The 17,283-nt window shown below is 47.1% G+C and overlaps 1 protein-coding gene across 1 annotated transcript in view; it reads right to left on the bottom strand.

The window, feature by feature from the left end:
* Nucleotides 1-16,630, bottom strand: part of SHCBP1L (SHC binding and spindle associated 1 like) — a 55,300-nt gene extending 38,670 nt beyond the window's left edge. Inside the window, exons 1-4 of the mRNA XM_054038061.1 lie at nucleotides 16,487-16,630; nucleotides 8,065-8,279; nucleotides 2,514-2,600; nucleotides 621-839 (exon numbers count right to left, since the gene is read on the bottom strand). Coding sequence (XP_053894036.1) covers nucleotides 621-839; nucleotides 2,514-2,600; nucleotides 8,065-8,279; nucleotides 16,487-16,615 — 650 coding nt within the window. The 5' untranslated portion in view covers nucleotides 16,616-16,630. The remainder of the gene's footprint in view (nucleotides 1-620; nucleotides 840-2,513; nucleotides 2,601-8,064; nucleotides 8,280-16,486) is intronic.
* Nucleotides 16,631-17,283: the final 653 nt, after the last annotated feature.

The following is a 17,283-nucleotide window of genomic DNA, read 5'->3' on the forward strand; positions in this document are numbered from 1 at the left end:
TATGATGTTTAGAATGGATTTTGTTGTAGAGCCCTAAGTATGAACTAGTAACTATAGAACAGTGGTTCTCAAACTATGGGGCACACCTGGGAATGTGTCACGGGAGGCACAAGCTGTGAGCACTTTTTTTTTTTTTTTTTTTTGAATTCCAGCTGTCAACCCCAGGTGGCTGGGGCTTGGGCAGCAGGGCCATGCACAACCAGGAGGCCAGGGGAGGGGATAAAGAGGACAGCCGGAGGCCCGCCATCCCAGGGCTCTCCTCACCTCCCTCCCCCAATCCCTCACCAGTATGTAATCTGGGATCTCCTCCTCCCCCACCACCACCAATACTTCACCTGGAGATGGTGGCAGGGCTCTGGTTATCAGCCCTGGGACAGCAGCAGGGCAGAAGTAAGGGTGGCAATGGGGAGCTAAGTCTGCTGTGAAAAGTGATATTGACAAATAGCACTTTTAACATTACCACCCTTACTTCTGCGCTGCTGCTGGCACAATGCTGCCTTCAGAGCTGGGCACCTGGCCAGAGGTATATGTACTTGTGTGGCAGGGGCTGTAAATGACTACAGACACAAAGAAAGGGGCCTCAATCAAATAAGTTTGAGAACCACTGCTATAGAAGTTACCTGAGGCGAAGGTCCTCCCATATTTTCAGCAATCCACATAGCATTACTAGTTCATAGTATTTTTTCCAACATTCAACAGCTTCTTCTGCTGTAGGTTCTTCTTTAATATTACTTTGGTACTGAATCAATTCCAAATGCATGTTTTTATACTTCTCCAGATTTTTTCTAAAACGTTGACCAATTGGAGCAGGAATAGTTCCATTCTCAATATCACACCAACTGTGAAAATAAAATAAAAATGTTATACTTCTGTTATAGGGCATACAGGCCCCATGCTGGCAAGGAGGGGGTTAATGAAGGACTCTGGACCCAACTGGCCCCGCGTCATTACACCTGCAGCAGATGTCAGGTATGGAGAGGGGAGTTAAAAGAAGTCCCAGCTCAGTGCGGGGCTGATCAGGAAAGAAAGCAGAGCTCTTGGTTTGGTTTCAGCCAAGAGTCAGATACAGCTTGCTGTCTGGATGAGCTTCCCAAAGGATGAGATGACCAGGCCAAGTAAGACTAACCAAAAGACCTGGCTGCATGGAGACATGCCCTAAATCAGGAGTCTGAAACACGTGGGCTGCATGTTATTTCCTGCGGCCCTCCAAAAGCGCCAACTTCGCCAGCAGCCAAGCTCCCTTCTCCCCCCGCCTCCCCCCCCCCCCCCCGTGCGCTGTGTGTCCCTGTTCCTCCGCCTACCTCCCAGCACTTCCTTGGCGGCACTTAGGACTTTCCGGGGGGGAGGAGCAGGGACGCGGTGCACTTGGGGGAGGAGGCGGGGCGGGGATTTGGGGAAGGGGTTGGAATAGCAGCAGGGAGGGGGCAGAGTTGGGGCGGGGACTTTGGGGAAGAAGTTGGAATGGGGGCGGGGAAGGGGTGGGAAGAGATGGGGTAGGGGCGGGGCTGCTTGAGACCCCTGTGATAAACTGTTTGTTGGGGTACCGGGCATCATCGCCCAGGGATCTCTCTATTAAGGGTTGTGGACACCTAGGGATCCCCCCCATTGCCCAGGGGTCTCTCTCTTAGGGGTGCTGGGCACCAAGGGGTCCCCCCCACATTACCATGAGGTCTCTCTGTTAGGAGTGCTGGGCACCCAGAGGTCCCCTCCCCATTGCCCAGGGTTCTCTCTGTTGGGACACTGCACAGTGTCTGTGATTAAGTGAAAATTTTCTGTAACATTTTTATAATTCCTAGGCGAGCCTCAGTTTCCCTCTCGACTTTGCGCTGTGACCGGGGGGGTGGAAAGGGTTACACAGTGCAGGAGAGAGTCGACGCCTATGGCGGGCCACAGGAAACGGCCTGCAGGCCACGTGTTTGAGACTCCTGGTGTAGATCATCAGCAGTGTTACTGACCACATAAGGAATAGTTACAGGTGTTTATATTTATTAAAACCCCTCTTCGCATTACAGTTTTAAAAAAGTTACTACATTGACTTTTAATAGCGTACTATATTACTCTTCATTTTTTTTTCATTTTTGACTTACTTTTGTATCGTTGTATGAAAAGGTTTCAGTGATGTGGCCCTCGGGCCAATGTACTAGTCCTCATGTGGTCCTCGTGGTGAATTGAGTTTGAGATTCCTGCCCTAAATAGAAGGGCAGGATCCTGCTGAAGATTCCTTGGATAACTCTCTTTTTGAGTTCATAGCATTCCTTTATTTTTGGACTTTAATACCCCAGAAAGGGTAGGACTCAAGTGTGCCTTAGCTGGAGGGCTAAAGCACCAATGCAGTAGACCCTGTGAGAGGTGGCAACTGACTGTTGGAGACCCTCTGATAAGGTGAATAGTGCTCCAATGTACCATCAGGAGATCCCTCACAGCTTTTTATATTTTTTTATTTATATAATAAAAAAAAAAACACCACCCCACTCTCACACCCCTCACTCTCTTTTTTGGGATAATATACTTACAGTTTAATTCTCTCTTCTACCAGTGCCGTATAGGTCTCACAACTTTCATCGTCATCCCAGTCCCTCCAAAGGAAGTCGTAGAAAAACCTAAAAGATATATTGACATTACAGGGGGTCCCCAGTATAAGTCAGGGTTGCATTCTTGAAAAGGGCAATGGATACTGAAACGACAGATACCAGGGAATTTAATTTTTCCCCATAAGAAAAAATTGCCTGCCCCCCCACTCCTGCCCCACCTCTTCCCGCCCACTTCTGCCCCCTCCTCCGAGCGCACCCCATCCCTGCTCCTCCTCAACCCCATGGGAAGCACCCAAAGAAAAGCCCTGCAAAAGGTGAAGCGACAGCTATGTGGATCGGAACACGTTCCCCTATTGGTGAGCGACGGATTCAAGAAATGACAGACAAGGGGGAGACTTATACCGGGGACCCCCCCTGTATGATACTGCCACCACATTTGTCCTTGTGTGAGAAGCAGGAAAAAAAAAAAAGCTTCCATATGTTTTGGCAATCAACCTCATAACTTTTTACTGTGGTGATCTCAAGTTGTGAAAAACATTTTCACTTCATAAAAAACTGCAACACCGCAAATCTTATTTCCCCGCAAGAAAAATCTGCTTAATTTCTGCAGTTTGATTTCTCTCTTCACCTCACCAACAACCTTAGGTAAAATCTCAACAGCACGTCTATAAGTTCATCTATATGGTTGTTTATGGCTGTCCAAAAGAAAAAATGTAGTTACCTACCCTTCATTTTTCCTTCTCTGAAATGGGCACCTGGTGCTCCATAATTTGTTACAACTAGGTTACTCTTCCTCATCTTCCAAGCCTTGTGACTAAAAAAAAATAAACTCCACTAGCTTCACAATGTAGTGCTGGCAATTAGAACTGATAAGAGAAGTGATTGCCTCTCTCTAACTCCCCAAGCAACTGCTCATGCTAAAATGATAAATTATGAATTCCGATTATAATACAGGGAAATGGAAGAAACTGCTTACAGCAAAGAAAGTTCCTAATATGAGGGAATCACAAGACTTCTCCATCTCTCCCTGCAGGAATATTCCATAAAGAGAAAAAAGGAAGAACTGAGACATTTCCCCTCCAACTGGAAACGAATGCAAATTAGGTGACAACCTGGGAGAGATCTCACAGAGCACCAGATGTCCACTTAAGAGAAGGAAAAGTTACATGTAGGTAGGTAAATTTAACCTGTCTTCATCATGGGCACCTGGTGCTCAGTAATCCATTACAACTGGGAAGTTGCCAGTAAAACGTATCTACATAAACAGGAGGGAAACTTGAAACATCAAGAATGAACCACAAGGAAAAAACAACTGCTTGAGGATAGGTTTATTTTGTTTTACTTTTCTTCTGCCTTCCCTCAGCATGTGAAGTGGTTTATTGAAAGAAAGCCAAGAGAGAGCCTGCAGCACCTTCTGCCCAAAAGTTATATCAAAGACAAAACATCTATTTAAAACAATAAAGGAATGCACTCAAGTCCACATAGCTATACTACAAAATTACTTCAAAGCACTATGCTATTCTGTCCAGGAAATGGACATATGCCTGAACTTTTACAGGAGGAGGGGGATCTTTTATGAACAAACTGTAGGCCTGACAAACTCCTTAATTTATAGGACTAGTGCCTATAATGCTTTTGTTGCAATCTTCCTTAGGTCATCCATCTAATATTAAAATTGCATCCAATTTTCTTCAAGAATTAGTTTTATGTAAATAGAATTTGAATATCTCAACATCTAAAAGCAAGTAACTGATTCTCTTAGTGGTGAAAGAACTTAGAATACAAGGAAAGCAAATAGATTACAATGTTCAAGTGGAAACTAATTTCGGGGGACACAATTCTGGTGCAGGCCTGAAAATCATTTCATCTGCAAAAAAACTGCACAGAAAGATTCCAGATGGATAAAGCCCCCCAAACTTTAGACTTGATTACCCTTGCGGTCCCCTCTAGCCCTATGGCTCTATCAACTAACTCTCCTGGCCAATGTAATTGCGAACAGGTAAAATGTTTTAATAAGTATGGGGAAAACTCCCCCATTTGTTTAGGAAAAATTAGATTATCTGAAACATTAAACTATTCTACTAGTCTCCTAACAGCATCTCTGCAGAGAGACAGCTTTAAGGAATTGGGAAATGTGAGGGTGTTGCAAAAAATGCTAGAATTGGAAGGAATATGCTACAAGTAGCCTAACATTGAGACCTGAACCTTCAGGAAGATTGTGTCATAGTTTGAGCAAGTGCCTATCTAGAAGGAACTCCAATACATGTCCTTTCAAGAGCACCATGAGAATCAAGTTCTCAAAATCCTTTGAAGTTGCCAGATTTGTGGACAATTTCTAGATTTCACTAGGATGTTCCATGAGCTCTCCTGAATATTCATGCTCTAGAAGGCAAAAACTTCAATTTCCAGGCCAAACACTTCATGTGCTGAGGTCTAGAAGTTTGAGATGATCCTGAAATATGTTTCCACTTGACCAGGAAGTTTGAAGTGCCTTTTTGGTCATGTACACTAAGGTATCTTACTGAAGGCCTGAATTAACCTTTTCAAAAGACACAGCAACCCCCAATTTACTGGGCTATCCATCTTAACTGTTGTAAAGATTGCTGTTTCTGTAGCTATAGCTTTTGCTGCTGCCTCAGTCTGACATGCTCCTTGAAGAGACAGAGGAATGCTTTAAAAAAGAAATGATAGAAAGAGTTTATAAAGGGGGAGGGAAAGCGGAGATGAACATGCTCTGACCTTAAAGCCTTACTGAAGTAGTTTTAAAGCTGTGCAACAGAACTCTCCTTTCTTAATGCTAACATTTTAGCACAGGATTACAGCCATTTGGATTGTCCATTGAAGTTGTCAAGCTAATGGTGTAAGCAACTAACCACTCAGCAATATCACTTGAATGAAAATCGTTGTCAGGCTCAGTAAAGTGGCAGGCTAGACCAGTTTGGAACACATGAAAGGAAACTGGAAGAGAGAAGCTCATCCCTATAGATTCCAGCTCTTTTGATTGTCTGTTATTGGTATAGGCAGGATGCTTGCAGTAGGGGCTAGGATGCTCTGCTGCACTCATAAGAAAAGTCAGCAACAGTGGTAAAAAGGCAAGCTGAGTTAGGCCACGCTGAGCTAAGGGAGGCCAGACAGAAAACAGGTCTACTGATAGGCTACCAATATGGCCTAGATCACTCTGCATCCTGCAAAATACAAAAATCAAATCAAATTGGGGGCAGGGGAAGAGAATGCAGTGGTAATACAAAGAACCATACTAGGCCATACTGTCACACTTGAGAAAGCCAGGGTAATAAAGGGCTAGCGGGCATCAGCAGGCTGGACCAGGCCACTCTACTGACTTGCTGAGGAAAAGACAGCAGAAGGAGTAGTAATAGGGTGTAGGGAAATGCAGACTATAGAATATGCTTCACAAATCCATATCTGCACAACCCTCAGGCTGCCCCAATATAATGGTAACTGATACCAAATACTGAGAATCTGAAACATCTGAGTGCTATGTTGTTGGGGTTTTGTTTTGTTTTTTTTAAACGATGTTTTCATTTTCAGAGCCTGTAGAAGTCAGAGCTTAAGCACAAGAAAAATTGTCTAACGCTCTAGACAGTTGGGCCAAAAACACCAGGTACATTGGCAAACTGAAAGCAGTAGGCAAGTCATGCTCCCAGGTTGTTCCTGACCCTGCTGACTTACCAGCCTCTTGGGAACATTCCTAGAACCCATACTTCACCACAGTCAGATGAGAAAAATAAAAAGCTAGGGGCCTCTGGCTTGTTGCTTCCAAAATGCCAGGTTCTGTTGCAGAATTTCCATTCCAACCAGCTTAAGGCTTGCCTGTCGGATGTCTGTAGAGTGGAGTGAGTAGGTGGTGATCACCGCTAAGACTGCTACACTGCCATGTTTCCTCCTCAGTAATAGCTTTCCCGTACACTCCTCTTCTCAAAAATCCTCTAAGACCTGGTCTACACTACCAACTTACATTGGTATAACTACATCACTCAGGAGTGTGAAAAATCCATGCCCCAGAGCAATGCAGTTATACCAACCTAACCCCTGTTATAGATAGCGCTAGGTTGATGGAAGAACGTCTCCTGTCTACCTAGCTTCCACGTCTCATGGAAGTGGAGTTTCTCCCGTCAGCATAATATCTTCACTAAAGCGCTACAATGGTGCAGCTGCACTGGTGTAGCTGTGCCACTGCAGCTTTTTAAGTGTAGACCTGCCCTAACCTACTAGGGGCACCAAGAAGAGGAAGAAAAAAGAAATATGCACAATGGAAGTAACTCCTGCTTAGAGATGAGTCCTAAGAGAACCTCCAGGTTCTTTGAGCAGAGGCAAAACACTGGGGTATTAGAGAGGCAATCACTACACTAGGGGTCGGCAACCTACAGCATGCATGCCAAAGGCGGCACGCGAGCCAATTTTTCCAGCCCCGCTCAGCCCACTGCCGGCCTGGATAAACGGAACCCTGGCTGGCAGCAGGCTGAGCGGGGCCAGCAGCCAGGACGCCGGCAGGCAGGAGCCGGCGGGTCTGGGGTTCCTGACGCCGGCCCCTTGCCAGCCAGGGTCCGGCCATCGGCCCCGCTCAGTCTGCTGCGGCCTGCGATACCAGCCGCCAGCCCCGCTCACCTCGCTGCTGGTCTGGGGTTCCAGCCACCCGGTCCCCTGTATTTATGTGCCCGTGCTTAATTTGTGTTTTCGATGATTTACCTTCTAAAAAAATCTCCCATGTCTCGCACCCCCAGAAAGGGCATCTCGCACCCCCAGGTTAAGAACCACTGCACTAAACTGATAAGATCTGCATTTTAATTTAATTTTAAATGAAGCTTCTTAAACATCTAAAAACCTTGTTTACTTTAAATACAACAATAGTTTAGTTATATAATATAGAGTTATAGAGAGAGACCTTCTAAAAACATTAAAATGTATTACTGGCACGCGAAACCTTAAATTAGAGTGAATAAATGAAGACTCGGCACACCACTTCTGAAATGTTGCCGACCCCTGCACTACATTGTGAAGCTAGAAAGAAATAGCAAAATATTTTCAAGTTGAAATGACTCATTGAAAGAAATCCTTTTCTGCAAACAGTTTGTTTCTACACATTACCAAGCATTTTGTTAGAAAATTCCTGACTGGCTCTACTCAAGATACAGTACTGCAAACCTTAAAAACACCATATGGTTGGCACATTAAGATAAAAGGGTCAACACCTTTTAGAGTAAAAAAAGCAAAAGTGTTAAGGCAAAGCACCAGAATCCAGATAGGGCTGCTGAACCTCAGGTCCAAAAGCTGTTCCCTCCTGGACTAAGTAAATCCAATCAAATTGCAAGGGTTTTTTGGGCCATTAACTGGACTGCATCAAAATACTTTTTCATCCTTACCACTTTTTAAACTGAGACTTTTGTTTGTGAATACTCTTACACTATTAATGAAGCAAAGTAAATCTTTCTAATCTGTCTAATTTAGGTACAGTTCCTCAATTAACATTTTAGCATCTCTGAATGGCAAAAATACAGGGGAAAAGGCTAAATACCTCACAACGTCCAAAGCCTGGGCAATATCAAATACTACCATATCCTGCCCCTCGACAGGGTAGATTTCCAGCAAAGGTACACAATGGTCCAGTTCATCCAAAACATTATCAACAAGCTCTCTTGGAATATTTGCAATATTAGAGGAAAATGGTTCAGCAACAGATATAGAAGCTTTCAAGTGAGATGAGGTGCTCTGAGATGGTTTGCAAGTAACCTAAGACATAAGAAATGTATAGTTACAAAATGTTTTTAAAATGTCTATTTCTTTGTTAGTATGATCCTGCAATCCTGCCACACACACCGTTCTTATTAACCTTCATGGGAGTGCCACCTGTAGAACTGATCCATACTAAAAATAATTAGTGAAAATGACATCTTCCTTTAATTTTACCGTAAAGCAGTAGTATGATTTTAAGAGAAAATGATTAGTTTGCTACAGAATAGGTAAACTGAAAATTGAGTTATTTTTTAATCTAAACACTACAGACAGCTGTAGAGGCCAGTATTTAAACCTATTTATCACTCAGGGTGAGAATTTGCAATTTCATATTCTACTTATCTAGTATGTTAAGCTCAGTTTGAGGTTTTGTTATTTACTAGGTAATCTCTTTGATCTGTTTGCTATCACTTATAATCACTTAATCTAACTTTTCGTAGTTAATAAACATATTTTATGTTTTAATCCAAACCAGTGTGCGTTTGACTAAGGTGTCTGGGGAAAATCTCAGCTTGATTACCACGACTATGCATGGTCCTCTTCACATTGAGGTTAAGCCCATATATAATGGCCAGATTTGACCAGGGCAGAACGAACAGTACTGCTCTGGGGTCTTAGGCTGGGAGGCTAGTGATTAGAGAGCCTGCATATGACTGCAGCTGGGTGTGTCCCTACCTGTGTGAATACTGGTGAAAAGTGCAAGCCTGGAGGGCTTTGCAACTTGTCACGGCAACACAGTGTGAAAGGGAGCTGGTGGGTCAGAGAGCTCAGTGATATCCCAGTTCTAGGTGGCACCCCGGGGAGGAACCCGTCATAGGAATCCTGTGGGGGGAAAATATAGCATGTAATCTCATAATTAAAGACTACTGTAATGTTTACAGGAGCAGAAGTTAAGATTGTGAAAGCGACCTTCATTTTGGCATTTCCAGACTCTGGAATACTTAATTTTTAACCTTAACTTCAGTAATTTTTTTTTTTAAAACTACATTAAAAAATAGAAAATAATTCGTGTGTGACTACACATCACATGTCACAGAAAGGAAAAGTTTAGTTAAAAAAAGAATTGATAGTCTAATCCTGTCCCTACCATTATCCTGTTTCCTTGAATTTGCAGGTTGGAGGATATAGTTATTCTTTTTTTCCAGTTCTCAAGGACCAATGTGCAATAACAAGCAGTTGAACCAGTCTCAGAAGAAGCACTAAGGCTGGGTCTACACTACCCGCCTGAATCGGCGGGTAGAAATTGACCTCTTGGGGATTGATTTATCGCGTCCCGTTGGGACACGACAATCGATCCCTGAATCGACGCTCTTACTCCACCAGCGGAGGAGTAAGCGCCGTCAACGGGAAGCCGCAGAGGTCGATTTTGCCGCCGTCCTCACAGCGGGGTAAGTCGGCTGCGATACGTCGAATTCAGCTACGCTATTCGCGTAGCTGAATTTGCGTATCTTAAATCGACTCCCCCCTGTAGTGTAGACGTAGTCTAAGAGATCATATTGCATACCAGGATCCCCAAGCAGTGGAGTAATTATGTCCATAAAGTTGGGTGAAGAACAAAGACACTAATCCACAGCTAGATAGCAGCTCAACTCCCATGAGGTTCTGTGTAGTCATCAGTCAGGAGAAGCTCATTAACTTTCAGCAAGAGCTGTACACATCTCCAGAATGAAACTGGGGAAAGAGGAAAATTGTTTCCTCTAATTCACTTGTTTACCAAAATCTCATTCCAAGATTTTAGCTTCTTTGTGGGACTTCCCTGGCATAAGGATTCCAAATCAGTGGGGATGAAGGGTAGGGTCATGAGATCTGAGGACCAAAGCATCTCTAAGTCCACTTTCCATAAGGTAAATAACCTCTTTTCCAATGCTTGTCCATAAGGATCCCACACTGCAGGTGAGTGACCAACAGTTACCTCTCAAAAAAGCTGGCTGTAGGATTTCTATCCAAGATGCCACAATGGAATAATGATAGGTATGTGAACTGATCAAACTCCAACTAGCTTCTCTACAAATCTCAGGAATATGGAATGGCAGAGTATACAAAGATGGTATTTTCTACAATCTGACTACCACACACAATAGCTCAAAGTATGTCCTTTTCTGCACTTGAAAATGTTAGTGAATGCATCTAGTTCCAAAAGCATTAACAAATGGAGGACTTAAAAAACGGTTACTCACCTCTTGTAACTGTTCTTCTTCAAGAGGTAGTGTTCATGTCCATTCCAATCAGGTGTGTGCGCACGCACGTGCACAATGGCCGGGTGATTTTTCCCATAGCAGCATCTGTCAGGTCAGTCTGGGCGCCCCCTGGAGTCATGGTGCTCAATATAGGGCCCTGCCGACTCGCCACCCCTTCAGTTCCTTCTTGCTGGCTAGAGGTGAAGGAGGGTGGGTCCTGGAATGGACGTGAACAACGCATCTCAAAGAATAACAGTTACAAGAAGGTGAGTAATCGTTTTTTTTTTTTTTTTTTCTTCGAGTGCTTGTTCATGTCCATTCTAATCAGGTGACTCCCAAGCCCAAGTTCAGGAGGCGGGGTCGGCGTTGTCCACTGATTGGAGTACTGCTCATCCGAAAGCCGCATCATCTCTGGCCTGTTGGGTAATCGCATAGTGCATGGAGAAAGTGTGTATGGAGGACCACATTGCCGCCCTGCAGATTTCCTGAGTAGAGACCTGGGCCAGGAACGCTGTAGATGAAGCCTGTGCCCTGGTAGAGTGTGCAGTAATCAGAGGTGCAGGAACACCTGCTAGGCTGTAGCACTCACGAATATGGAGACGCTATCCATAACGAGATAAGTTGGGATGACACAGGCTGACTTTTCATCCTGTCCACTGCCATGAATAACTGGACTGATTTCCTGAATGGTTTTGTTCTCTCGATGTAAAAGGCCAGCGCCCTGTGGACATCCAGAGAGTGGAGCCTCTGCTCCCTGCCGCTGGAATGAAGCTTAGGGTAGAAGACCAAGAGAAACATGTCCTGGTTGATATGAAACTGCAACACAACCTTCGAGAAGAAAGCAGGATGGGGCTTGAGCTGAACCTTGTCCTTATAAAACATGGTGTAGGGAGGGTCTGATGTTAGGGCCCTGAGCTCAGATACCCTCCTGGCCAAGATTATCGCTACCAGGAATGTCACCTTGTAAGAGAGAGAGAGCAGGGAGCATGTTGCTAAAGGTTCAAAGGGGGGGCCCCCATGAGCCTACAGAGGACCAAGTTGAGGTCCCAGACAGGGACAGGCTGACAGACATTAGGGTATAGCCTGCCGATCCCTTTTAGGAATTGGCTGACCATGGGGTTAACAAACACAGAGCGGCCCTGCACGCGCAGGTGGAAGGCCGAGATGGCGGCTAAGTGCACCCTTATTGAAAACCAGAATCCCTCCTGCTTCAGATGGAGGAGGTAGTCCAGAATGAGTGGCACTGAAGCTAATGTCGGGGGCGAATGGCGCTGCGCCGACCAGATTGAAAATCTCTTCCACTTGGCAGGGTATATGGCTCTCAGAGGGTTTCCTACTGCCCAGGAGGACCTGTCTAACCTGGTCTGAACAAGAAAGCTCCAACGGACTTAACCATGGAACTTCCACGCCTTGAGATGAAGTGACTGGAGGTTCATGTGTTGGAGACGCCCATGATCTTGTGTAAGAAGGTCCAGGAAGAGCAGCAAGGTAATCGGGGCTCCCACGGACATGTCTGTGAGAGTTGTGTACCAGGGCTGATGGGGCCAGGCCGATGTTATCAGTATGACCTGAGCTCCATCTCTGAGGATCTTGAGAAGCACCTTGTGAATGAGTGGTATGGATGGAAAGGCGTATAGGAGAGAACCTCCCCAATGGAGGAACACATCCACGCTGGAGCCTGGGCTGTGATTCTGGAAGGAGCAGAACCGCTGGCACTTCCTGTTGCGTCACGTGGCGAAAAGGTCTAACCGGGCAAAACCCCACCTCTGGAAGATTGAAATTGCGACGTCTGGGCGAAGGGCCCACTCATGGCTGTGAAATGACCTGCTGAGGTGGTCTAGCAGCTCGTTCTGTACCCCGGGGAGGTACGACATCAGATGTACTGAATGTTCTACACAGAAGTCCCAAAGCATGAGGACTTCCTTGCACAGGGGAGAGGAGCATGCACCCCCCCCCCGTTTGTTGATATAGAACACTTCTGTTGTATTGTCCGTCATGATTGATACACATTGTCCAGTTAGGTAAGGACGGAAGGTCTGACATGCTAGGCGTACCACTCTCCGCTCTGACATTGACGTGGAGAACCAGATCTGCTTGAGACCAGAGGCCTTGAGTTCTGCAGTCTCCCAGATGAGCTCCACAGCCCATCTGATGCATCCATCACCAGTGACAGAGGCGGCTGTGGGGCAGCAAATGAAACACCTGAGCACACCTCCTGAACATCAATCCACCACTGGAGGGAGTCGAAGACTGGGCGAGGCAGGATCACAATCCTGTGCAAACTGCCCTGGGCTGGCCGATATACTGACGCAAGCCACGACTGAAGCGGTCGAAGCCTGAGTCTGGCATGCTGCACCACATAGGTACAGGCAGCCATGTGTCCAAGAAGTTTCAGGCAGTTCCTCGCTGTAGTGGTGGGGAACTGTCTGAGGCCTCGAATTATATCGTCGGGGGCCTGAAACCTTGCCTCCGGCAGGTATGTCCTAGCTTGGGTTGAGTCCAGTGCTGCCCCTATGAACTCTATCCTCTGGACGGGAGACAGTCAATTTTGCTTCGTTTAGAAGTAGACCAGGCTATCTAAGGTGGCTCTGATGAATCTGACCTGAGTTTCCACTTGGGTCCTGGAGCGGCCTTTGATCAGCCAGTCGTCGAGATAAAGAAATACCTGTACTTGGTGCCTTCACAAGAACGCGGCGAAGACTGCCATGCACTTGGTGAAGACTTGAGGTGCTGCTGACAGGCCGAACAGGAGGACAGTAAATTGGTAGTGGGTACTGTTGACCACAAACCTGAGGTACTTCCTGTGGGGCTGAGTAATTGTGATATGAAAATGTGTCCCCTTCAAGTCGAGGGCGGCATACTAGTCTGCTGGATCTAGTGAGAGGATGATGGATGTCAAGGAGACCATGCGGAACCTGAGTTTCTTTATGAGCTTGTTGAGTTCTCACAGGTCCAGGATAGGCCTGAGGCCGTCTTTGGCTTTCGGTATTAGGAAATACCGGGAATAAAAGCCTTCGCCGCGTGTTTCTGAGGAAACTCTTCCAGTGCCCCTAACGATAGGAGCGACTGCATCTCCTGGATAAGGAGCTGCTCATGAGAAGGGTCCCTGAAGAGGGACTGGGAAGGAGTGTGGAAGGGCGGGAGGGCACAGAATTGGATGGAGTATCCCCTCTCTACCATGTGGAGCACCCAGCGGTCCGAAGTGCAGGACCATGCATGGTAGAAAGGGGACAGTCAGGAGAGAGAGGTATGGTGGGGTAGATCCAGTCTCTGATCTGGTGCGCTGTCCTCAACCGCACCGTCAAAAGGCTGGTTAAGTGCCAGAAGGCAGTTTGGATTGGCCAGAGCCCTGGCCTGAAGACGGTTGTGGTCTCCTCCTGTTCCTCCTCTCAGAACCGTCCTGGCAGTTCTGGTGATGGAATCTCGGCAGAGGTTGCAGTCTGAAGTGTCTCTGCTATGTGGCGGGAGTGTGCAGATCCAAAGACTTGAGGGTGGCTCGTGAGTCTTTCAGGCTGTATAGCCTCTTGCCTGTCTTTTCAGAAAAAAAGTCACACCCTCAAATGGGAGGTTCTGAATAGTCTACTGGACCTCATAAGGCAGCCCCCAAGACTTGGAGCTCCTTCTCATGGCCACCCCAGTAGCCATAACCCTAGTGGCAGCATCTGCACTGTCCAATGCGGCCTAGAGGGAAGCCCAGGCGACTAGCTTCCCCTCCTCCACCAAGGCCGAGAACTTGGCTCAGGAGTCTGAAGGGAGGAGCTCCGTAAATTTGGCCATCGCCGCAAGGTGTTATACTAGTACCTGCTGACGATGACCTGCTGGTTCGAAATACAGAGCTGCAGACCCCCAGTAGAATAGACCTTTTTCCAGACAAGGTCTAGTCGCTTAGCCTCCCTGTTTTTTGGGGAGGGCCCTTGGAAATCCTGTCTCACATGGGTTAGCAGCGTCCACAACAAGAGAGTCGGTGTGAGTGGGAGTATAAATGTTAGTACCCTCTGGAGGGCACGAAATAACGTCTCTCATTGCGCGTGGCAGTGGGCAGCAAGGAAGTTGGGTCTGCCACAGGATCTTGGTAGTGTCCACAATAGTCTTAATCAGTGGTAGGGCAATACGAGAAGGTCCTGAGGGGGTGAGGATGTCCACCATGGGATCAGCCTCCTCGGCCTTAATGCCCAGACTCTTGAGCAGCCCTTCGCAGCAATTCTGCAGCACCCTGTTGTCCTCAAGCATTAGGGCTACGGCTGTACCCACCAATGCCTCATCTGGCAACGATGAGAAGAAAGCACTTATAAGAAGCGGATGCTCCCTGCCATCCAGCCCCAGGAGATCCCGCGACTCTCAGGGCAGCATTGGTGCTGATGGGGCGCTCGCCGGCACCGGGGCTGTAGACTTCGAACCCGGTGTTGGCTCTACCATCATTAAGACCCAGGGAACCATTGACAGAGCCAGGGCCGATTCCCCCTGTCTGAGCCGACGAAGGTGGCGGGCACATCGTGGTATCTGTGCTGGAGCTTGCAGCAGATCTTACAATGATCCTTTTTGTGACCCTCCCCTAGGCATCGTAAACACGAGGAGTGTGGATCGCTTTTCGGCATGCGCTTCACCCAGGCCACACAGTTTTTAAACCCCGGGGACCGCAGCATACTACGGCTCCGGGGAGTCAGAAAGGGAGGGACCCCCAACAACTCTAATAATAAATAAGGTAACTATATACAGAGAACTGTAGAATGTGCTTGCTAAGCAAGGGCTACAGGAAGTTCTAGCCAACTGTCACTGGCGGAAAGAAGGAACTGAAGGGTTGGCAGGGCCCTATATTGAGTGCGATGAAGGCATGACTTCAGGGGGTGCCCAGACCGACTCGACAGATGCTGCTATGGGAAAAATCTTCTGTGCATGCGCACACACCTGACTGGAATGGACATGAACAAGCACTCGAAGAATAGTTAAATTCCCATCACTGTATGAAGATCTGAAAACACAGGTGTTTGAGAACTTCCTAGAAACATTTGAAAAAACTCTGATGATTAGTGTGCAAGATGCTGTGAGCCTTGCTTATTTTTCCATTAAACTTTAAAAACCGAAGTGCTTTATTTTAATTACAGCTACTCAATCATAAGCCGGTTTGTTTATAAGCCGACCCCCCCAAGATTGATAAGTAAAAATGGAAAAATTTGTATAACCTGCTCATAAGCCACCCCTATAATTCAGGGGTCAGCAAACTTCGGCTCCCGAGCCATGAGGTAAGTCACTGGGGGGTGGAAATGGTTTGTTTACCTCCAGCGTCTGCAGGCACGGAGGTAAACAGTGTGTCCTGGCGTGCCAGCTGCTTACCCTAATGGGCCAGGACAGCAACTGGTGGGGAAGTTTTTTGGGGAGGGGGGAGAAGCTGGGAGTCAGGGGAGTGACCCCTGTTACCCCTCCCCACATGACCCCACCCCTAATCTGGGACCCTCACTCTCTCCCCATCCCATCCCTTATCTGGGGAGGGCCAGGGGAGGATGTCTCTGACCTGGCTAGAGCTGCTCCTGCAGGCTGGGCAGCGCGGCCCCAGCAGGCTGGGCAGCGCGGCCCCAGCAGGCTGGGCAGCGCGGCCCCAGCCTGCTCCAGTGGGCCAGGCCGGGCAATGCGGCCGCATGATGTTCCAGTGGGCTGGGCCGGGTGGCACAGCCACAGCCTGCTTCGGCAGGCCGGGCGGTGCAGCCACAGCCTGCTCTGGGGGGCAGGGCCGAGCGGCAGGGCTGCAGCCTGCCAGCCCTGGAGCTGCAGCTGCTTTGGAGGCTGGGGCGAGAGCAGCATAGCCAGAAGCAGAGAGAATCTGGCCCCGCCTCTTCCCTTCTGTTTCTACTGGCTGTACTGCCTCTCCTTGCTCCCTCTGTTGGGGGGAAGGGCTGTGTCCCACCTCTCCCTCTCCATAGCCGTTCATAAGCCGACCCCCTTCTCTGGTGCTTCCCTTTTTTACTAAAAAAAATTTGGCTTATGAACGAGTATGTACGGTAACTAGAATGAAAAAATAAAAAGGAAAATTACTTCAACAAGTATTCCAACAAAAGGTATAAGGACATTTTCAGAATTGATGAAGAAAAGCTCTGGATTGGTCTTCCAGACTCCAAGCCATTTTTCTTTCATCTTCAGTTTCTCCAGAAGATATTTACTCATTGCTTTATTGGCATCTTCTGCCTATTACATGAACAAAGAAAAAAAATTCTCACCTATCTTAAAGGTACTGCACTTTTAATTAAAAATAAATTCATATAAAACTTCACATTAATCCATAAAACATGATACATCACTCTAAGGCAGTGGTTCCTAAAGTGGGGTTTGCAGAATGTTACAGGGGCGTTGCCAGAAAAATTTCCCTAAGGGTGGGCAGAGGACCCCAGGCATTGGAGGCAGCAGGTGGGACCCAATTGCAGGGCAGACAGCCCAAGCCCCAGGAAGAGCAGGGCTGGGCAGTTGGGGCTGGCAGCCCGAGCCATGCCCCCATCAGTGGGGGAGCCAGCAGTGGTTCCGGACTTGCAAGGGCTAGGAGGGGGTCATGAGATTTCACAATTTAGTGAAAGGGGTTTGCGGACTGTTAAAGTTTGGGAACCACTGCTCTAAGGGCAGCAGAGAAGGAGGATATAATGGGGAGGAGGGAGAAGGAAAGAAAATAATGGAGGGGGGGGGGGAAGAGAGTACACTCTCTTACAGGAAAGAGAAAAAGGCAAAAAAAGGAGTGAACGGGGGGGGGGATACTTTTAAAAAAAGTTAACGGACAATGTTAAAATTAAACAATACACAATTACTTTAAATCAGAGTGCTGTGAGAGACTGTATTGACAAATA

Source organism: Malaclemys terrapin, chromosome 8 (assembly GCF_027887155.1).
Source record: "Malaclemys terrapin pileata isolate rMalTer1 chromosome 8, rMalTer1.hap1, whole genome shotgun sequence".
NCBI classification, from domain to species: Eukaryota; Metazoa; Chordata; order Testudines; family Emydidae; genus Malaclemys; species Malaclemys terrapin.